This window comes from Astyanax mexicanus, chromosome 17 (genome assembly GCF_023375975.1).
Source record: "Astyanax mexicanus isolate ESR-SI-001 chromosome 17, AstMex3_surface, whole genome shotgun sequence".
NCBI lineage: Eukaryota > Metazoa > Chordata > Actinopteri > Characiformes > Acestrorhamphidae > Astyanax > Astyanax mexicanus.
This window is the reverse complement of record NC_064424.1, coordinates 41,773,993-41,797,796: the sequence shown is the minus strand read 5'-3', so window position 1 is coordinate 41,797,796 and position 23,804 is coordinate 41,773,993. Positions and strand designations below refer to the sequence as shown.

The 23,804-nt window shown below is 37.2% G+C and overlaps 1 protein-coding gene across 3 annotated transcripts in view; it reads right to left on the bottom strand.

The window, feature by feature from the left end:
• Positions 1-23,025, bottom strand: part of fam219aa (family with sequence similarity 219 member Aa) — a 41,811-nt gene extending 18,786 nt beyond the window's left edge. For 2 of the 3 annotated variants that reach the window (XM_049466071.1, XM_015604969.3), the window contains exons 1-3: positions 22,785-23,025; positions 3,499-3,601; positions 1,077-1,179 (exon numbers count right to left, since the gene is read on the bottom strand). In XM_049466071.1, the coding sequence (XP_049322028.1) occupies positions 1,077-1,179; positions 3,499-3,601; positions 22,785-22,844 (266 nt within the window). In that variant the 5' untranslated portion in view covers positions 22,845-23,025. The remainder of the gene's footprint in view (positions 1-1,076; positions 1,180-3,498; positions 3,602-22,784) is intronic. The other variant, XM_049466072.1, reaches the window with a different exon arrangement.
• Between the last annotated feature and the right edge of the window lie 779 nt (positions 23,026-23,804).

Genomic DNA, 23,804 nt, shown 5'->3' with positions numbered 1-23,804 from the left:
TAAATTAATACTGAAGTCATCCAGACTATGAAGGAACATATAAGGAATCATGTAGTAACTTAAAACGTGTTAAACCAAATCAAAACAAAATACTCTGTGAAGCATTTAGCTGCTCTTATCTGGAGTGCTAACTTGTTAACTTCCAGTTTCTGAGGCTGGTTAACTTAACTCTGATGAACTTATCCTGTACAACAGAGGAAACTCTTGCTCTTCCTTTCCTGGAGCATTCTTAATGAGAGCCAGTTTCATCATAATGTATTTGATGGTCTTTCCATAATCTGGATTAGAACTTTATTCAATAGAGCTATTCACTGTATACCTGTAACTCTACCTCTTCACAACTTTACAACTGATGCTCTCAAACACTTTATTAAGAGACAAGACATTCAAGTAATTAACTCTTCAACAAGTTCAGCACAGCTGTTAACTGAAAGTCTGAATTCCATGTGACTCTACCTCATAAAGCTGACTGAGAAAATCCAGCTGAGATGAGAAAAACTGTCCTCTAATCAAGAGGTGCTGGATGATCACAACCATCAAACCGAGCTAAACTGTTACAATTTTTGCACCAGGAGTGCAGGCATAAAGTTATCCACAAGCAGTGTGTAAGACTGGTGGAGGAGAACATGATGCCAAGATGCATTAAAACTGACTAAAACCAGGGTTACTCCACTAAATATTGATATCTGAACTGAAAAATGTATGAATATTATCTTTTTTTTCTTTGCATTATTTTTTTGGAATTTGGGAGAAATGTTGCCGTAGTTTAGAATAAAACAGCAACGTTCATTTTACTCAAACATATACCTACAAATAGCAAAATCAGAGAAACTGATTTAGAAACTGAAGTGATCGCTATTTTTTTTCCAGAGCTGTATATAGGTCAGATAGGATAAACAGCTGACTGTCTAAATTTTGTACAAATAAAATCGGAAAGCGATGCAAAGTCCAGATGCGGAATGAGTCCTAATATCCAGTCAAAAATTAATACAACAATAAGCAACTGTGTGTACTCTCCCAAAAAAAAAGAAGAAGAAAAAAAAAAGAGTGGGTCAAAAGTGGCCTGGTTGACTCACCGTGTTCTGGCCATTACATTGTTTTTCTTGGGTTGCTGATTGACGGGGCTTCCCACCGTTCCGTTCTTCGCTGAGCCCTTCCTGGCCAGCTCTCTCTGTTTCTCTGCAATCAGATGAGAAGGGGACATTTTTACAAGTGGTAAACAAGTGCTAAAGTATGAGATAATAAAATAAACAGCTTCAACTCTTCTGGTAAGGCTTTCCACAAGGTTTAGGAGTGAGTTTATGGGATTTTTTTGCAGGAGATTCAAGATCTTCCACACTAAAGTTAAACATTCATGTTTTTATAGACCTTGCTTTGAGAATTGGTGCGCAGTCATGATGGAACAGTAAGGGGCTGACTCCAAACTTTTTCCACCAAAATGGGACCATGATATTATCAAAAATCTACTGCTATACTAAAACATTAAGAGTTCCTTTCATTGGAACTAAGGGTCCAAGCTCAACTCCTGAAAAACAACCCTGCAACATAATCCCCCCTCCACCAAACTTTACACATAGTACAATGCAGTCAGACATGTACCATCATTTTACGTAGTCTTAAAACCTTGAAAACTAAATAACGTCTCTCTCAAAGCCACAATCACCTGCACTGAGTTATAATATCACAGACAGTTGACTGTGGAATATTTAGTAGTGAGGAAATTTCACGACTGGACTTATTGCTGATTGCAGAGGTGCTACATCCTTTCACGGTACCATGCTGGAATTTACTGAGCACCTGAAAGTGACCCATTCTTTCACTAATCAATCAATCAATCAATCAATCAATCAATCAATCTATCAATCAACCTTTATTTTAACTCTGAAGTACATTGAGGGCAACCCTCATTTTCAATGTAGCTGAGCATTTACAAATACAGGGGTTGACGTGACAAAGAACATAATAACTACATTTAATAATAATAAAAAAAGTAAATAAAATATTTTAAAAAATGATAAAAATAAAAATAGAATAAAAATGAAAAAAAAAAAAAAATAAATAAATAATAATAATAATAATAAAACCTAAGGTCAAAAGATATGATTAATACAAAAAAAAGTTAAAATCAAGCTAAAATTTACTTTTTTATAGCACAAAAAAATACAAATAAATAAAGGAAATAATTAAAATAAAATAAAATAATGAAAGAAACTAATCTAAATAAGTTAAAAAGCAATAATACAAAACTATTTACAAATAATATATATAATGAAGACATAAAAAGGAAATAAGAAACTAAGAGAAGAACTAAAACAAGAAATAAAAGCTAAGAATAAATAAAATTACGTAAAACAGGTACAGGCTGTCTGAAGGTGGTTAGATATTAAAAGTTTATAATGACTAAGTGACACCAGATAGATAATGTTTGTAAAAGCAGCTTGCTTTTATACACCTGTGTCAATGGAAGTGATTGGATCCTGCGTTTGAATGTGTGAGTAAATACGTTTGGCAATGTCTGGTAGGTGTTTAAATAAATTATACAAATCTTTCTGTAACTAGAATGTTCTTCTGATTCATGGTCAGGAGAACACCATGAATTACACCTTTTCCACTCCAATAGCATTTCCAGATCGGCTAATGAAAGGTTTGATATATTTATCCACTGAGCGGAACAAAGTGAATCATTTGTGGAAACACTTTAGAGATTGCAGCCATAATAAGCCTCATTAAGGTAGTAGCGGTTTGTTTATAAAATGCTAATTATTAATTATTTGTTAATTATTAATTAGCACCCAGTAAATAGGCTTATAATAGGCCTACTTATGGGTATTTTCAGCTCTGGAAAAAATAAGAGACCACTTAAAAATTAAAAAAAAAAATTGTTTGATTTTACCAAATTGAAAAGCTCTGGAATATAATCAAGAGGAAGATGGGTGATCACAAGCCAACAAACCAAACTGCTTGAACTGCTTGAATTTTTGCACCAGGAGTAAAGGCATAAAGTTATCCAAAAGCAGTGTGTAAGACTGGTGGAGGAGAATAAAGGTTTTTCCACTAAATATTGATTTCTGAAAAGCTCTGGGTCTGAAAACTCTGGGTACTTTTTTGTTATTTTAGCCATTTCTCATTTTCTGCAAATACATGCTCTAAATGACAATATTTCTATTTGAAATTTAGGAGAAATGTTGTCTGTAGTTTATTGAATAAAACAACAATGTTCATTTTACTCAAACATATACCTATAAACAGCAAAATCAGAGAAACTGTTTCAGAGACTGAAGTGGTCTCTTAATGTTTTCCAGAGCTGTATATGGGTAGTATGGTTAGGTCTGTTGCTCTTCTATTGTCCCACAAACAGAGTGTGTTTGTGTGTGTGTGTGTGTGTGTTGACTGATAGCTTTGTGCTGAGTTGACAGTCAGGCTGTTTGAACACTAAGAGGCCAGAGCACTCTGACCTGTACTGTTTTACAGATCAGTGGCTGAATACAGATAACTCACCAATCTTTACTTGCAGTGGGGAGGGTTTGTAGTTGATAGCCGTGGTCTCGGCCTCTCTCGTGTCTGCGTCAGGCTCCGATGTGGACGTCGCTGCTGGGTCCTGCTGGGTCACACACACACACACACAGACAAACAAATCAATCCACAGAATGAACAGCAATTCATTCCCAATGAAAAGGGCAACGAAAGGGAATAAAAATAATATGAGGCCAAAATCCAAATCGATAAAACCTATTTTTCTGCAATCAGTGATATAGATGGAAGTTATCGTCCAGACTTCACATATTATAGCTACATATTGGACAATATATTTTCCCCAAAAAACATTATTACTGTACAATGATTCAAACAATGATAAAAAATAGCACAATAATGCAATTACACCCTTTTAAAAGAGCAAGAATATTCATATTTTGAAAAAAAAAAAAAAAAAAACCTCTTCAAAATTCAATGTCTGGGCTAAAAAAAAAAAAAGGTCACAAACTGCTATGCTTGATTGACAACATTTAGTTCTGTGCAGAGATGTGTTAATTTCCATCCCCCAAGATCTTAAAGTATTGATGATGGGAGATCTTCTCCAGCTCACCCCAAACATTCTCAATGGGGTTCAGGTCTTCGATCTTAAGCCCAGCGGTCAAAAGCACTGTCACTGTGATTGCTGGTTCGAATCCCGGTCATGTAGCTTGCCATCAGCCGCCGGAGCCCTAAGAGAGCACAGTTGGCCTTGCTCTCTCTGAGTGGGTAGATGGCACTCTGCCCTCTCATAACTCTTAGAGTGATGTCGATCAGCATGAGGCGTCTGTGAGCTGATGTATTGGACAGTGTTTTGGCCAATCCAAGTATGAAAATGATGATCTCATGCTTCCTGTACCAGTCTTTCACAATCTAAACCCCATGAATCCTGGCATCTTGGAATATGCCCGTGCCATCAGGGAAGAAAAAATAAATCTATTGATGGAATAACCTGGTGGTTTAGTCTATTCAGGTAGTCAGCTGACCTCTGGGCTCTTTGGACACATAACGTAGTTGCATCTAGACGTGACCAACTGCTGCAAACCTACATAATAGCTCCGCCCCTACACGCTTGTAGAGAAGGCACTGGGCATGATAGTGTATCACTTCAGCTCCTTCTCTTCTTACCCTGATGCTCTATTATTCTAGAACAAGGTAAGTCTGAACTGATCAGACCTTCACATGACCTTCTTCTATTGCTCCAGAGTTCACCCTTAATGCCCCCTTGTAAAGTACTGTAGCTGTTTGCTGGTTAGCCTCACTGATAGGTGCTTTTCTTAAGGCTACACAGCTGTTTAGTCACAATCCCTTGAGTTCCCTTCACATTGTGCATGTGGAAATGCTCTTACTTTCACTATTAAACATATCATGGAGTTCTTGTGTTGCTTTCCTACCATTTTCCATGATTTCACCCAAACACTTTTGGGCCTGAATTTCTGTACATGTGAAATACATTTTAAATAGATGTCATTTTTTTTTACTTATAGCTGTATTTTAAACAACTGCAGTACATTTATTATGTATGGTTTTGTATTTTGCTAGTGTCTTCATCACTACTGGTAGCATGACGCGGTATTTCTAGCCCTTTCAGTTGGAACAGGTAGTCTAGCTCCGCCAGGTTAACATGTCCATATGCGCTCTCACAGGCTCATTATGAGAATGCCCATTGCTGGGATTGCTGGGAATGCTGGGATTGATGGGACTGCATGCAGAAAAGTTAGGTGCATACAAACTAATAAGTAACATTATGAGTTGGATGAAAATTGGATTTTACTTTGATTTTCTGTATGAATTTGAGTTCAGCCTTTAGAACTGATAACGTAATCATAGTGACAGGCCTAGCTGAAGCTCTACTAAGAGATATCAGATGGAGGTCAAGCTTATAAAACAGAAACACCAGCAGCAACACTATGCATAAACCAGGCTCTGGTGAAGCAGAGCCTCCAGAGAGTGTCTAGACAGGCTGAGTGTCATGATTAAGGTGGTGCTGCTGGTTGCATTTCCCTTAACCGCCATGACTCAACAGAACCCCATCAGCCTTAAATAAAACAACCCGTTTTAATCTCTCTATCTCTCTCTCTCTCAGAACCGGCCCGACTCTACCAACTCCCAAACCCGAACACTGAGGAAAAATCAGCCCAAACTTCAGCCATAAAGAGCATATCTGAACCCTGCAGTATCATTTTTTTCAGCTTAATAAAAGATTCATGGATCTTCATAGCCTCTGGTTATTTTCTTCAGCTTCTATTACTTTAACTTGTTGCCAGAGCTTTAGGCAACTGAAGTTTTAAAGTTTTAAAGCCCTTCGTAGTCGTTTGAACAGTTTTATTTCTTTTAGTGAAATGTGTGCTTACTTTCACCAGCCGAGTGGTTTTAGTCTACAGCTTTATAATGCTAATGTTGGCCTTCTCGTCTTAAATCTACTAACTTTTATACTCAGGAGGTATGAAAATGGGACTATATCTAAGTATTGCATTGTTATGTATACTGTATCCACTATGTATACTCAGTGTTGTGACTTTCGGTATGATACCTACCTAAATATCTCAATACTTGATGGAATAATAAAAGATCTTAACGAAAAAAAAAATGAACAATGCGATGATGTTTACTCTTGATTTCAAGCAAGAATACAGTATGTTTTGTCTATAAGCTATGAGGTGTCTGAGAAGAGAGATCCTCTCTTTTCTGCAAACAATTTGAAAAATATCAGTGATATCACAGAACCCACCGCACCCGTGCTCTTGATTGGAATCAAAGTTTAAGAAACAATCCGAGTCACTCTTCGGGGTTTTGATTCACTCAATCACTGAAAAAGCAGAGAAAGCTTGGAGGCATTTAAACTTTAAAATCTGCTGAATTATCATGTGATTTATGTGAGTGTTGTTATCATGTGATTTATGTTAGTGAAGAGTCGACTCATTGGGTGACTCATTTGGTCCACAAATCAAGTGCAAATTTGAAACAATGATTCAAAAAACATTGTTTAAATCATGCGTTGATATCAGGCTCTGAACTTGTGTATACACAGCCACGGGGAAACTCAGACAAAAATTTTAATTGTTAATTAACAGTTTACATGCAAAGACTGTTGGCTACATAACCCCCTCATCATACCCTCCTAACCCTCCCCCACCACCTCCACCCCTTAGAAGAAGGAGTGGGGTACAGAGATTTAGATACTCTTCGAATGTAAGAATGACAAATAAAAACATATAAACATCTCTGCAACCACCCTAGCAACTACCCGAGGTACCACAGCAACAATACTGTGTGCTTTTCCACAAAAAGAACTGTTCCATTCAGGCTTAGAAGAACCGTGTTGATTTTCAGCAAACCTGCCCATGTTTCCACTAGTTTTAGTAGAACCATCAAACCACAGTCACATTAGGGGTGTGCCATATCATATCGTACACGATAATATCACCATTTTTTTTTATATTGTGAACGATTTTATACCCTGAAATATCGTGCCATATCTCCCACCCCTAATTATCACATCAGGGTGCTACTTTTTTGTTGTTTTTAGCAAAAGAAAAGTTCACACTGCCCAGTATCACTTATTTTTTTATTTAATACTGGATATATGGAGATATGTTGAGCGCATTATTAGTGCCATGACATTCTGGTTCATTGACTTCTGTTACAAATCTCAGTTAAGGGTGTGCCATATCACATCATATGCAATAAGAAAATTTAATATTCATTTTGGTGCAGGAGTGTATTCTTGAAATCATTTTTTAAATTCAGTACTTCGTCATAGTGTCAAGAGTATCGTTATCGCAATAGTACCATGAAATATCGAGATATTATTTTAGGGCCATATCGCCGACCCCTAAGTCACATCATACTTTATTAACAGAGGGCGCTGCACGGCGGCAGTGAACTGAAGCGACAAGAGTGTGTCCACTACCTGCAAGCATTTGTGCTGTTGTTACAGATGTTTGTTTTTCTCCCATAAACAACTCTGGATGAAGTTTTCAAGATATTTAAGCAATAGAACACGAGAGGGAGTGTGTTATTCGCAATAACACACGACCTTGAGTGTTCTATTGCTTTTATACAACAGTTTCTTTTTTTTTACTAAATATACCAAGAAAATAAATCAAAGAACTTTAAGAAATTCAGTTTGAATATGCTTTAATATGGACTGAGCCTTCCGCCAAAAAGTAGTTCCACCACAACTTAACTACATACAGTGTATGGTTCAGGCAGACTAACACCACGAAAGTTATCTTGAAAGCAAAATTGGGAATAGTGAAGATGGTAACGTTAGGAGCGTGAAATAACTCTAATACTCTCCTCTCCTGTTCTGTGGAGTCATCTTCAGGTGAAAGCCGCGAATTTTAGCATTTCTGCTTGTTTTGCTGGGTGGTGTTGGTTTTAGCTAGCTGGCTGGACTGTGGTTAGGTTAGCGTAGCTTGCTTTAGCTCAGCATTAACTTAGCTTAGCCTAGCCTGGCTGGTTAGCGTTCTGGCTGTAAGACGGCATTAACCGAGCGATTTTCGTTCCCTTTTTTCCACGAAAGACGAGCCAGCGCTGCGGGTGAGCGTGCTGCGGCTGAGCGCTAGTCTGTGCTAAGCTAACGCTGCTGCAGGTGTCCTGTGTATATACGCCGTTACTCGGCAACGCGTCGGCAGAGAGATACAAGTTTAGTGTGAGAAGGACGTGATGTTATCACGAAATATCATCACTAGATCACTTCTCAACCAATCAGATTGTGAGGTCGGAACTAACTGTTGTATAAAAAGACATTCCTAACAGGTTAATTGACAAAATCAAATCATCTGGTGACTTAAGCCTGAAAAAAAGTTGAGTAAGACCTTCACAACAGAGAGAAACAGTTTACTATAAAAAAAATAATAATTAATAATAACATCAGAGAGAGAGTTTATCAGAGACAGAAAGTCTGTGTCTGATAAAAATGAATAATCTGAGAGAGCACAGTTTGTACAGGCAAAGCTTTTCTCTCACGCTTTTGGCATGAGGCCAATAGGTTCATATTTAGCTGTGTTTCTCTGTGCATTTGCACATCTGTGTCAGCAACAGGGGCTACTTTAAAGAAGCTGAATGCATTCGTTAGAAATATTTTGAAAAATAATGTAGATACTAAAGTGTGTGATCATTAATCTCTTCCTTTTCTCGTTTTCTGTTTTTCTGCTCCACTGCTCAGAATTAAAGAGACAGGAGACGCTTCTTAGGTACCATAGCAACCACCCAGTATTTCCTGCGTGGACGGAGTGCCTAGTTTTCTGGCCGGTCTGTAAGGTTCGGTCTGTGTGACATCACCGGGGACCGGGAGGAGAACAGAGGGCGTCTGTTAGAGGAAGAGTGAGAGTACAACTCTCTGCCAAACAGAGCTTCCATTATGACCGGCACAGGCCTGGCCTTATTAGCAGCAGGCTGAAGCACGTCATGAAGCAGTCGGAGCAGAGCGGCGCGGCGCGGCGCGGCGCGGCGCGGCCGCTCAGAGCAGCTCCACACGCTAAACATAGCAGCATATTTATTGCTGAATAAAGCTCTCAGAGAGCTCGCACAACTGAAAACACGACTGCCACCACCATCCATCACTGTCTGACCTCAAGTCCTCAGAACACCCACATGAAGATAAAGCATCAAGAAAGAGAAAGGAGTGAACTGAAGTGGAGTGATAAATGTACACAAGGTGAAGAGGCTCATATAATACAGTAGAGCTGCACTACTACACTACTACAATATCATAAACAATTCAATACTGTATACAGCCAAATAGAAAGTTTCAAAAAGAGAGAACAGCCAATCCAATTGTGAATTATTTAGATAAAATGTCAATATCAAAAGCCATCAACATTCAGAAGATCCAGAAAGATGAAGTCTCTCATGGTGACAGTATGAGAATGAGATTACCCATATCTGCTGTTAAATAAATACATGGTGTGAAAATAATTATCACTTTTAGTGTTTTTTATAACAATTTAGAAATATTTTATCTATAAAAAGTATTGTTTTTGTATAAGTATTGAATTTAAAAGTATCATATCAGTATTGGTACTGAATATTTTAAAACGATACCCAGCCCTAAGTGTAATGCCCCTTCATATAGAACAAGACATGTTAACTACAGACACACACACACAAACAAAAAGACACACACAGACACAGAGTGTGTTCTTATCCAGCTTTCAGCTTCAACAGCAGTACAGAGAGGTTCTGTCCATATAGCTGTGCTTATCAGACAGAGCTGGAGAACAGAGCGCTGTGTTAAACCTGATCTCACTGCTGACAGAATCACACAGCCAGCGCCCGAGTGCATGTGAGACACGACAGCTAGCTAGTGTCATCTACAGCACTGAGACAGAAGCAGCTTCTGTTAGTATCACAGAGCAGCACAGAGACTGAAGATGAATCAGCTAGATGAATCAGATCTGACTCCATGAAGTGAATCAAACAACACACACACACACACACATCATCGTTACCACGGGCAACATACAGTATAATAACAATAGCGTATTGTGGGATGCCCTATGATTCCCTCCCATAATACCTAGCTTCTTTCTGATTCGTTAATTGGTTTGATATTTTAGAGATGAAAGCTTTGTTTTTTTAAATAAACAGTCTCTAATTACAATTATCTCTGTACCTGACTTGATTGTTGTCAGTCCAATCAGCTGTTTATATCCAATATCAGTGTTCTCAGGTCTCACGCTTTTTGAACCGCAGCGAATTCACACGCTCACACGCCACACATGGTATTTCTCACACTTGTCAATCCATCGAATGAGCCAATTATAATACAGATCGCTCTGTTGTTAGGCGCACCTAATAAGAGGGTGGAGTTTCAGCCAGAGTGTCAGGCGGGAAGAACTGTCCGATTCGAAAGTTCTGAAACGCACATCTGTGAACACCTGAGGAAGAACTGCGAGCACCCCCACCCCCCCAATCTCACGCCCACCAGACTTTAAAACTTGAGAGCCCTGTCCAATATTCAATTTTCCATTTGTGTTTTTTCTCTTATATATAATGGCTTGCAAAAGTGTTCATCCCCCTTGAACTTTTACCTTACAACCGGAAACTAATAAAATATATTTTATTAAATGCAACTCTTAATAGTGAAGTGGAACAAAAATGATACATGGTTACAAGTTTTAATCAAATAAAAATCTGAAGTGTAACATGTCTTGTCTATATCATTTTTAAAAAAGGAAAGTAACTCAAACCCCAACTAATGCTGGGCGGTATACTGGTTCATACGGTATATCAAAGGGGAATTTAGAACCAGTATGCATTTTTCTCATACCACCATACTGATAGAGGTGCTGCGGAGCGCCATGTAGAAGCACACAGTGTAGAACAGTGCCGTCAAAGAAGCACACAGAATTTTAATGCACAGTGAACTGAATGTATTTGTTAACTGGAGAAAGAAGGGAATTGTGGCTGATTTTAATACTGTAATGCCTCTAATGTCTTCTAGAATAACATGTAAACTGATATTAAAGTTGTGTCTTAATTGTGCAATAGAGCTTTTGAAAAATATCTCTTTTAAATACTTAATTATATTGATTATTTTAAGTCCATTTATAATGTTGATGGAACTATTTAAAAAAAGGAAGCCTTGTTAAGCTTGTTAATCACTTTTTAAGATCTACTGTTTATATTCTTCAGCTGTTTTTCTGCTAATGAAGTCTTGATTGATTTTTTTTTTATATATATTGTGTAATTTTGTGGGACTAAGTAAACCCAATAGATAGATAGACAGACAGACACACAGACAGACAGAGACAAAAACAAAGCCTTAATATGAAGACTTATATTTTATGTACTTCTAACTGTACAGTAAGACACAAACCTATATAAAAGCCCAGTAATGGAAAAATAAATAAATAAGATAAAATAACACAGTGATATACCATGAAACAGTCAGAATCTTAAAATACAGTCATATACATTTCGGTCATACCGCCCAGCACTAACCCCAACCTAAACACACATTCTGTAGGTCTAAAAACAGAAAGCTATTGATACAGTGACTGTGTTCTCACAGTCTGCAGTAAAGAACACACTGTTCTCTCAGGACCTCTGGGAGACAGGAGGGCAGCACTGTGTTTTTGGGGAACATGCTCAGGCGTGGTCCTCATGGGGTCCCACTGGAACTTTTCTCAAAAGGGAGGACAGAAACTAGAGAACTGACAGTAAGCTAGTGATGGGGAAAACCCAAAATTTGCCAGGGCATAGGAGGGACAGGGGGCAGAGTGAACTAAAAAATATCTATATTTTTTTCTAATATTTCTAATAGTGCTGCACAATATTAGGGGGAAAAATGACACTTCTTTTGTACACTATTGTACAAACTTTGGTCAGTATATTCCTTCATTTGTGTCTGCTGCTGATGTCTTCTGCTGATGTCTTCAGTGAGTTTTTATTGTTGCAGTGTTTTACAGTCCCGCAATTAGCCAACAAGGGAGCTGTCTATAGAGCAGGGGTGTCAAACTCAAAATCACAGTGGGCCAAAATTAAAAACTGTGACAAAGTTGCGGGCCAAACTCAAATTTTATTGTAAAAATTGACTGCAATTGTGCATGTTTTCCATTCTCTTTCCATTGTTTCCAAAGTGTGTACCTTTAAATCTCACTGAGATTTTGCTTGTGGAAAAAAGCATATATGTATTGTGTATTTTGGTATTTTTACAGGTTAGATAATGCTGGTCCTACTTAGGACAAGAGTTCTGAAGCAATAAAGCAACAGTTCACCAAGACTGGTCTCCTCTTTTAACTTGATGCCGGAACTATAAATACAACACTTGTCTCGTATAGCAATTAGGGATGTACCATACCATGTTTACACAAAAACAACAGCGGCATTTTGTCTTAAAGATAATCCCTATTTTGTTTTTGCAGATTATTTTATTTAGACTAAATGCTTAAAATTAATTTGATAGGAAATAAACCTGACATTTATTAATTTTGTATTTTGTTGTTGGGGTTTATTCTTAAAAAAATATGTATTAATGTTTTGTCATTTTGCCAAGAATTTAATATTTAAGGGCCACACTGCCAACCAGTAGCAGCAATATTCAAAAATACTAATTATTTTACCAGAAGCAGTGATCCAACACTGTTTTACAAAGTTTTGCTTTAAAAAAAAAACCCAAAAAACAGCCACCAAATAAGCTTTGAAGCTCTCTGAAAATGACAAGTATACTCATGCTTTTCTGGACAAGCTGGCAGTCAAGAATCTTAAGTAAAAAAAAAAAAAAAAAAAGAAAAAGAAAGAAAGAAAAGCATGTGAACTAAGGCATTAATTCATTAATGTTATTATTATCATCATCACAACAGCTTGGGTCACTAATGATAACCAGGGTTTTCTTACATTGGTTAGTCAAGGCATTTGTTGAGTCGCAGCGCTGGGCAAGGATGGCTGTGCGGTGGTGCACACATCCCACTGTAGACCCAACTACACAATTACAAAAATTAGTTGTCAACTATTTTCAACTATTATCAACTATTTATATCATTTTAATCTATATCACTGATTAGTTGTTGTAACCCTAACAGATGTCGCACATCCTGCAACATAAGTGTGGTGCATCTGCAAATGCTAACCCTCAGCTTCAGTCTCTGCAGTGTTCTTTCCCTTTTTGAAAAGATCAGGCACCAGACTGAGCACACCAAACTGCTCAAGCAACACATGAAATGATAAATAATTCAGGCTGGATTGGCAGCTGTGAAAAGCAGCATGCTGAGTGTAATCTTGACATAGGAGAGAATGATAGTCAGCGCATCATGCAGATCTGCTACCAAAAAATATATATATACATACAAAATTGATGATGATTTTGTATGAGAAACCATGTACCAACATAACGAATAAACACTGATGAGACAGAACATAATGGCCACCTACTAAAACAGCTCACTCTATGAGACTTTTAAAAAACATTCTTTTCTGCTTTAATACTGCTATAACAGATGTGAACTGACATAACCTCATACCATTACAGACCCTGTTTTTTGGATTTCTTGCTGATAACAGTCTGGATGGTTCATTTGTCTTTGGTCTGAAGCTGACAGCATCCATTTCTTTCATAAAGATCTGGTATTCTGGTGCATCTGACCACAATACACTGCGTTTCCCACTGCGTGATGGTCCATCTCAGATTCCAGTAGAGAAGTGGGCGGAGCTTCTGGTCATGGTGAACATAAGGTTCGTGTTGTGTACAGTAGTAAAGTTCTAAGTGGTATTAATGAATATAGTAACTCTGTATTGTAGTAGAGAAGTGGGTGGAGCTTCTGGTCATGGTGAACATAAGGCTTGTGTTGTGTACAGTAGTAAAGTTGTAAGTGGTATTAGTGAATATAGTAACTCTGTATTGTAGTAGAGAAGTGGGTGGAGCTTCTGGTCATGGTGAACATAAGGTTCGTGTTGTGTACAGTAAAGTTGTAAGTGGTATTAGTGAATATAGTAACTCTATTGTAGAGAAGTGGGCGGAGCTTCGGAGATACGATTGATCTTCATTTAAATGATGCAAGATTATGCCATGTTTTTATTAGCAGCTTTAGGATGACACAGCACTGAGGTAAGAAATAACATTTGAGAGCCAGTTTGATTCATATGATTAAGAAAATATGAAAATAAAAGGATCTAAAATCTTTTTTAGGATGGGTAACTGTTTTTAACAACTTTTCATATATCTACGTAATGCTGGACTTAATGAAATGTTGGCTCATTGCCATGCTCTGTCTGCACAACTGATTTGTGATAAACTAGTGAAATTGCCAATATTGTAATACAATTCTGCATAATAAATACATTTAATATATTTCTATTTTGAGATTTTTTGGTTTACACAAGTTAGTTTAAGAATGCTGTTACTCTCGAGCTTCTGCAGCTGCAGCTGAGGCTGCAGTTTTCGCTCGAGTGAGTTTTTTGCAGTTGGGTGGTTTTTAAAGTTTGGGGGCGGGGTCAGGGTCGTCTCCTTCAGTAAATGCTATTGGCTGATATCTCCAGGGTTTGTGAGGGACCACCTACCCCAAGAGCCGGGCAGGGGGGAGAAAGAAGGACAGCAGGAGAGTTAGCTAGCTAGCTATGCTAACATCCAAACAACCCGCTCTCCGTAAAATATTAAAACACGCTGGTTAAATTTTTTATTTTTTGCGCTCCCAACTTTTGACCTTGATGTGACGCCATGAATGCTTCTTTTTTGGAATTAAATTGCACAAAGACGGTAACATGTTTAGCAGGCGTAATATTACAATATTGTCATTTTTTTTATCTTGTATAGAATAGTTTAAAATAGATACTTATTTGTGATTGTGTTTATTGGCCACAGATTGGTTTGAAGTAAAGGCAATATAAACACCTGACATTATCACTTTCTCCTTATTGAAGGAGGACAGTCTTAGAAATCTGTTGCGAGACCAAACATGGAGGCTATAAGATCATATTTCCTCAGAGTGCCAATTACAGCAGTGTCACTGCACAGATGCTTCTCCTGACCTTTGTTCTCAGCAAAGATTTCTATAGGAGCTCAGCCAGGCTGAGCTAACGGTGGAGGAGACATTACAACTCCTAATAAAAGCAGGTGTTATGGCTTACACCAGGTTTATTCCAGGTCAACTCCACCGGGCACGACACCATCCATCACACACCTTAGAACCAGAACATAGAAGAGCCTAGAAATCGATGTCAAATGTACAATTTGTGGCTTTTCTGTGGTCACTGACTGCAACTTTCTTTAACCTGGTTCATAAAACATAAGGAACATTATCTGATAATAATTTATTATTCTAGTTAATCTACCAGAGTTATCATTCATGGGGGAATTCAATTCAAATGGCAAGATGCGACTGATTACATTAACTACAATAACATGCACAACAGAAGTTTGACACTAGTCTCAATAAGACTGATGGCTTATCATGCAAAACTCACTCTCTTATTGTGATGTCACAATAAGGAACCCTGCATAGAACCATCCTGGCACCACCCCACCAAAGCCCCACCCACTAGATCAGCTGAAGAATCTAGTGATCATTTTGGTCTGCTGGTTGAGAACTTTAGACAGTACACAGCACAACCAGCCAGGAGACTTTGTCTGAGGGAGGGATCTGTACCTACTGTCTGTGGGAAGTCAGCAGATGAAAGAGATGTGAGAAGGACATCTAATCTTCTCTTGCAATTAAACATTATCTATGTTTTAGTGGCAGCATTTAAGACGGAATATGTGGAATTGTATAAATAGAATGGCAGCATTTAAGGATGAACTGAAACTTTAAATCCACTTTTAAGGTGGATTGTGATAGCAAGGAGGTATCGAGAGTGTAATTGGGGGAGTATTAGACAGTATAAAGCTATCACATTGTGTTCACCGCAGGGGGCGTCCTAGTGCTCCACACAACCATGAGATCCTAGCAGACATTGGCCACACCAATCAGCATAAACTGGCCAATCACAATGCTAGCATAGCTCTGCCCTCTCTTGGAGTCTGAGCAACCTGGTGAGATAAACCTAAAACTAGAACTAAAGTTAAAACTAAACTTTGAGAGCTAAAGCTAAACATGGAAAGCTAGAGTTAAACCTAGAGAGCTAGAGCTTTACCTAAAGAGCTGGAGCTTTAACCTGGAGAGCTAGAGCTTTACCTAGAGAGCTGGAGCTTTACCTAGAGAGCTGGAGCTTTAACCTGGAGAGCTAGAGCTTTAACCTGGAGAGCTAGAGCTTTAACCTGGAGAGCTAGAGCTTTACCTAGAGAGCTAGAGCTTTACATAGAGAGCTAGAGCTTTAACCTGGAGAGCTAGAGCTTTAACCTGGAGAGCTAGAGCTTTACCTAGAGAGCTAGAGCTTTACATAGAGAGCTAGAGCTTTAACCTGGAGAGCTAGAGCTTTAACCTGGAGAGCTAGAGCCTTACTTAGAGAGCTAGAGCTTTACTTAGAGAGCTAGAGCTTTACATAGAGAGCTAGAGTTTTACATAGAGAGCTAGAGCTTTAACCTGGAGAGCTAGAGCTTTAACCTGGAGAGCTAGAGCCTTACTTAGAGAGCTAGAGCTTTACTTAGAGAGCTAGCTAGAGCTTTAACCTAGAGAGCTAGAGCTTTACCTTTACCTAGAAAGCTAGAGCTTTACCTTTACCTAGAAAGCTAGAGCTTTACCTAGAGAGCTAAGTTATAGCTACAAAGCTAAAGCAGCAGTAAAACCTGCAAGGCTAAAGATAAATTGGGTGTGCTACAACTGAATCTGAAGCCCTACAGCTAAACCTAGAAAGCTTAAATCAAGCCTTGAGAGTTAAAGCTCAACCTGGAGAAATAAATCTAAATCTGGGGAACTAAAGCTAAACCTGGAGAACTAAAGCTAATCCTGAAGAACTAAAACTTTTTCGTTTTTTTTTAACTAAACCCAGAAAGCTGAGGCTAAACCTGGAAAGCTAGAGCTTAACTTGAAAAGCTAGAGCAGAACCTGGAAAGCTAGAGTTAAACACAAGGAGCTAGAGCTAAACCTGAAGAGCTAAAGCTACAACTCAAAAGCTGGAGCTCTCCGGGCAATGGGTGCCAGATGAAAGGGATGATAGAATACTCTCTGTCAGGGCTGTTCGGGAGAATAAACAAATGAAAAAATACATTGTAAATAACGGCAAACTCAAACTACACTACCCACATGAAGTAACAGAGGGAGCTCTTCACCCAGCAGACTTATGCTTGTGCTTATGTTACGTAAAAAGGCTGGAGGCAGAGTGAGTTAGAGTGATTTAAAGTTAGGCAGAGTATGGAAGAGGGTGGCAGGTTAAGGTAGAGTGAAGGTAGAGTGAAGAAAGTCTGAGGTAGAGCGGGGTAGAGTGAGAAAGAGAGCAGGGAGAGGTAGAGTGAGTTGGAGAAAAGATAGAGTGTGAGAGATTCTCCTTATACTGGGAAAAATTAGTGAAACTAACCCAAAGACTGAAAAACCATCAAAGAGCTTAAATAAATTCAACATATTTATTTATGGTATTTTTTTTATCGATATTGGGATATTCAACAGCATTATCAAAATTATTATTTTGAAGGGTGCATTTTGGTGATTTGTGAGGAGGGTTATCATATTTCAGCTTTTTATTTTTGATTTATGCTTTGCACACTTTACACTTTTCTATTTAAACACATCAATTAAAAAAAATAATGTTAAGCATTATACATAGAATCAATATATCAATATATTCCTTTAATAGGGGCTTCACTTTTTTATCAGAGGAGAAAAACAAAGCAATGTTGTAGCCCTTCACTCTGAACCTTCCATCCCTCTCTTCTCTTCTCTCTCTCTTTCTCTCTCTTCAATACAGCCTTTTGTTGCACGGTGTTAATAAGAACTGATGAGGCTGCTGACACAGCTGTACAGCAAAAGGGATTGGTGGGATAATGTCGAGCCCTGCTTGGGAACCAATGGTGGTAAAGCCTCTGTGGTCATGTGACTTAACAGCTGTGGTCAGAGACACAGTAGAGAGATGGGTATGAGCCACTAACCCACATGAAACCGGGTCAGAAAACGCTGAAAACTTCGGTCTGATGGGTCACTCATTGGACATGTTTAAATAGGTTATTCTGAGCATAATGCTGTGTCCAGCTTTACAGTATATATGAGTAATGAAGTGAACCAATCATTAAAACACAACACACTAGAAGTCCTTACAAATCATAATGCCACAACATAATATATATACATAATATAAACGTCTACTAGATGCCTTTCTAAGAGTTTAAGAGGAAGGTGGCAGATTTGTAGAGCTGCATGGACACAATAAAGGCATTAACATGACAAAGTGCAGTGTCTTTGCTTTGTGGGGTAACAGCTGGTCCTCTGAATAGTGGGAATCAGTGAAAGCGAGAGGGACACAGCCTCACTCCAGGCTGCCTCACTTCATTCCAGCTCCATTTTAACCAGCAAATGTCACACTGTGTTTAGAGGACTGCATCTATTTAGGTATCTATTTAACACACCTTCTAATTCAATGTCTTATTATTTTTTTTCCTATATTATAAATAAATACTGAAGTCATCCAGACTATAAAAGAACACATAAGGAATTATGTAGTAACTTAAAAAAAAGTGTTAAACAAACCAAAATACCAAAATGTGAAGCATTTACTTGTAATTCGAAAGCTCCTGTGCAACAGAAGTAACTCTTGGTCTTCCTTTCCTGGGGTGGTCCTGATGAGAGCCAGTTTCATCATAACATTTTTGATGATCTTTTGCGTTTATCGGATTGAATGACCTTCATTTCTTAAAGTAATATGGATTAGAACATTACTCAAATAGAGATATTCACTGTATTCTCTTAACTCTACCTCTATACAACTTTATAACTGATGCTCTCAAACACATTAAGAGACAAGAAATTCAAGTAATTAACTCTTGACAAGTTCAGACAGTTGCTGAAAGACGTTCCAGGTGACTCTACCTCTTAAAGCTGACTGAGAAACTGCCATAAAACATATTCTGATTTGTTTAACCCTTTTTTGTTAACTACATAATTCCATATTTTTTCCTCCTAGTTTGGATGACTTTAGTATTAATATACAATGCAGAAATATTTAAAATAATGAAAAAAAAACTTTTGCTTGGTACTGTTATCCCCAGTAACTTCAGCAAGGGAATGTCACACTTGGTAACCACTATCAAACCTTGCTTTAACTTACCGTGAGTTTGCTGGCAAGCATCATTCACAAGATAAGACCTCAAAACTCATTCAGGTATGGGAGTTCCCAGAGGTAACTTCATGATCAATTTACATATTGCTGTCCCTTAATGTGTGTAAAGCATATTTAAAACCAAGCTCTGACCAAAGTGCTGCACTTATTACTATATATATATATTTTTTTTTATATCAGCCTGATGCCTTGATTTGGCCGATATTTCAAACCAATACTGACGTATTTCTTTTTGTACGCTGGAAAAGATAAAGCGCTGCTGGTCATGCTACTACAATTGGTCGACACTGACCAAAAAATTGATAAAAAAAAAAAAAAAAAAAAAAAAAAAAAAAACAATTCCCCATTATTTTTATTGTTTGAATACAGTACGTTGTAGGGCTGGACGGTATGGCCAAAATGTATATCCTATATTTTTTTTATATCTTATATTTGTTTCACAATACAAAATGTATTGCAATATTTTGGCACAGATAAAATGCATCAGCAGTGGCAGATCCTTAAAAACTGCTGTTCAAAAATTCTCTAACAGGATTACTTTTATTTTTTTCTATTTATTTATTTGTTTTACACTCTATAATAAAATGTAGGCTGAGTCAGTGTTATTTTAGCATTGATGGTAGTTGCTATATGCTTATTAAGTATATTTTTACAACAATAAGAATTGTTTTCACCATACAATAAAATATCAATATACTGCCCAGCTCTAGTTGGTTAAAAGCTAAAATGTAAGGCAAATAAATATTACATTTGTTAGAAATAAAGTTAGAAATGTGCATATCGGCATCCTCAGATAAATAAATGTATAAGTGTATATTGCCAGTAGCCCAGAACTCCCACATCACTGCATCCTTAAAGAAAAGTATACATATTTCATTGGGCAGTACTCATAAGCAGTTAAGCAAAGTTAAGCAGGAGTGTTCAGAGGAAAAAAAAACAGTCCTCCTTTATATGCCAAATGCTCACTTGGCTGCCTGAGGTTTAAAAATGGACCATGTGGACCTCAAATTCTGTAAATATGCTTATACAGCCTGAATGATTTGACCTACTGTAAAAGTACAGTCATCTATTAAGGCTGTGTCACGGGTTTAATGCCATGGGTATATAGGGGTGAGACTTCAATAAATTGATATATTTGTATTAGTGATGTCATTCAATTACAATACACTCAAATAAATTACAATAGAATTTTGTGAATAAAATAATCTGTTTTAGAAACATTTATATTTGTATTATTGATGCCAATCTCTTAAAAAACAACAATATTATGTCACTAAATCATGGAGGCAATCACGATTACATTTTTTTAAAATGCTGGTACTTGGACAGTAATAATGGTGTAGTGTGATTTACACCTGACAGACTAGATCCTTTTTACTATTATAATATTGCAAAGATATTTTAAAGTAGTTTATAATATCTCAGGGTAGTTTTGATGCATTTTAAACTAGTATATTGTATATTTGCCTAATGTTTTAATGAAGAAACACTAGTGTAGATGTGCAGTGTAGTAAGATGCCCTCTGATTCCCACCCCTGTAAGTTACACTGGCTCACAGCCCAAAGGTGTAAACCTCAAGAAACCCCTTCATTAGTAACTAAACAGAAACACATCCCACATTAATAGTCAATCTGTACTGTCAATCAATACATGCTTGCTGGGCAGGTCAGACAGAAGTGCTCACAGACAGGAAGGCAGGATCTGACCATTTGCCAATTCAACAGATATATAATCCCATAGAACATGACAGACCGGAAGCTTAGAGAGGGTAGCGAACATAATTACATAGAGATAACTTTGTAAAAGAGAGCTACAGTAAATACATATTTATGATCAGTCTAGCACATCCCAGTCTCAGTTCAGCCTAAATCCGGCATGCTAATCCTGAATTGTGGATAAAGCATGCTTTTCACAGAGATCTGAGGTGATACTGGTAATACTGGCACTAGCGATCAGCTGATCGATCAGCATAAAAAAAGAGAAACACACAAATGCAACACAGCTGCATTATTCTAGTCAAGACCTGAATAACCAGCAAGCTTATCAATATAGAGTAGGGTGTGCCATAATATATCATACACAATATCTCCATATTTTCTGTATATGACAATACTGAGACAAAACCGGTATTCTCTCTTGAAAGCAGTCTGTTTTGTACTTGTTCTGCTATTTACTGAGAAGCTTTAAGGGTGTTTCTTGTATTTTTTGTAGTTTGTTGTTTATGTGCATGCATAACATTTTCTGTGGTAAATTCTTTTGTTACATTACTTATTTTTATGTTACAATATCTATTTTCTTCTCATTCAATGTTTTCTTTTTCCCTACATTGTAAATAAACACTGAATAGTCATTCAGACTATGAAGGAACACATAAACAAACCAAGAAAAATATGTCAAGCATTTAGGTGGATCTTATCTGAGATGCTGGTAACTTGCAGTTTCTGAGGATGGTAAACATATTTCATTCTGATATCCTATTAGTTTATATCTGATCCATCAAACCTGCACATGTCACGCCCCCCACACTCCAGCAAGAACACAGCAGACATATGTAGCCTAGTGTGAAGATGAGCCGTGCAGAGACTCCAGACAAACTCCAGTCCAACTAAGCTTTAACTTTAATATATTTACATTCTACTAAAATACATTCATTTACAAAGGGCATATATGCAGCTGAAACAGGGAGGAGCCTAGTGCATCCCAAATTATATTATCAACATTATCATCTTAATATAACATTATAGTCATTATGGCTTTTAGAAATATGTGTTTTGGGGATGGTGGTAGTATATGCACTATAGGACTAGCTTTTGTTTTGAATGGTAATTTTACCCACTTTACATTACTTTTACTTTTATACTTTAAGTAGTTTTTAAACCAGCACATTTACACTTTTACTTGAGTTGAAAGCTTAAGATTATTTCTTCAAATATTATATACTCTAGTATTTATACTTCTACCTGAGTAATGAATGTAAATACTTTTGGCATCTTTGTCTTCATGTGTTCCTGTATAGCTTTATTGTATTCTATATTAAATGTACAATGTGAACAATCAATAAAAGAAAGAAAAAACACAATGAATGAGAAGATATGTGTCCAAACTTTTAACTTGTAGGGTACGCTTGACTATTGCGCATGCGTACATTTCGATATTGATGCTGAAACGATATTCCCTAGCCTCTATTTGGTCAATATTAGATATTTTTCTACTCTTTAAAGCCTCCATATAAGTGAGATAACAACTCCCTTCAAAGCTTTATACTGAGTGAAAAAGCTACGTTAGGTAGTTATTTAATTACTACAGTCTAATGAAGCCCTGAAGTTTATCTTAATCTACTGTTTACACAATATAAACAATATAAAGTAAAGTCTGAGAGATTACAACAACAAAACCCCAGTATTTATTTATGTTCAGCTAACCTACGCTGAGAACTGAGGTGAAGCTAAGGCTACTGAGTGTTTTCAGAGAGAGAACAGGGGCGGTTTATGGTGTTTCAGCTTGTTTTTCTTGTGTATTCTTGGTGTATTATTGTAGTAAATCAGTGTAAGTTGCTGGCCTGGCCCTCCTCCTCCTCCTCTTCCTCCACTGCTGCTGTTTATCCCAGTAAAGCTCCAGTTACTCACCAGCGGCTGCGTCTCCGAGTTCCCCGCCGGCACCTGAAACCTGTCGATTTCCTCCATCATCCTGCCCGCAGCCCGTCTCTTTCTCACACCGCGCTGACCGACCGGGTTTAGGAGCTGCAGCGGCCCGACTCGCGCTTATTCTCTCCGCTCGCTGCTGTTCGCTATTCGGAGCCGCAGGCGCCCATCTCACCCTGTTACCAGCAGCGGTTACGGGGTGACTCAACAGCAACATCAACTTCCGGGATTCCGGCTCCGCCCACCGCGACACGCCGATGAATAATTCACGAGGACACGCCCACCAGACCAACGCCAACTCAGCCGCGTTTATTTATTATTATGATATTATTTTATTATTTTATTACTGTGGGTTTATTGCTTATCCTTATTTATCCAGTTAAAATAATAAAGAAGTTTAAATAAGTTTGCCATTATTGCGATAAAAAAATAAAAGGTCGCGTTTGGTTTAGAACAAACCGCCACTTACTTCTTTTTAAGGAACATAATATTTCTTTATTAATCTTTTTTTCTTATTAATCTTTTCAAAAACATTAGAATCATTTTTTAAAAAGTAGTTCATATCTGTTTAATGTTTTTTTCTTTCAAAAAGAGTCTTTTGAAAAGTATTCACAAAAAAACAAATAATAATTAGTGATTTATAATTATAGTAATTATAAATAATAATTATACACGAGTGTTCTTTAAATATCAGTTTTAAATTATAAAAATGGTTCTTACCTCTATAAGGTTTATAATATTCTGTATTTCTTTTCTTTATTTTTAATCTTTTTAAAAAGATTAAACTCAGTTTTTAAAAGAATTTAATATTTCAAAAAGTTTCTAATCTTCTTTAAATGTAGTTCAAATCATAAAAAAGTTTGAATTAGTTTTCAAAAATATTAAAACCTTTTTTTTTGTTTAGAAGTAACTTATCTGTTTTTAAAAAGTGTGTCTTTTTACATGTAGTTTGTATCAGTTTTCAAAAATATATTTTTGTTAGTCTCCAATTAAATGTAATTATTT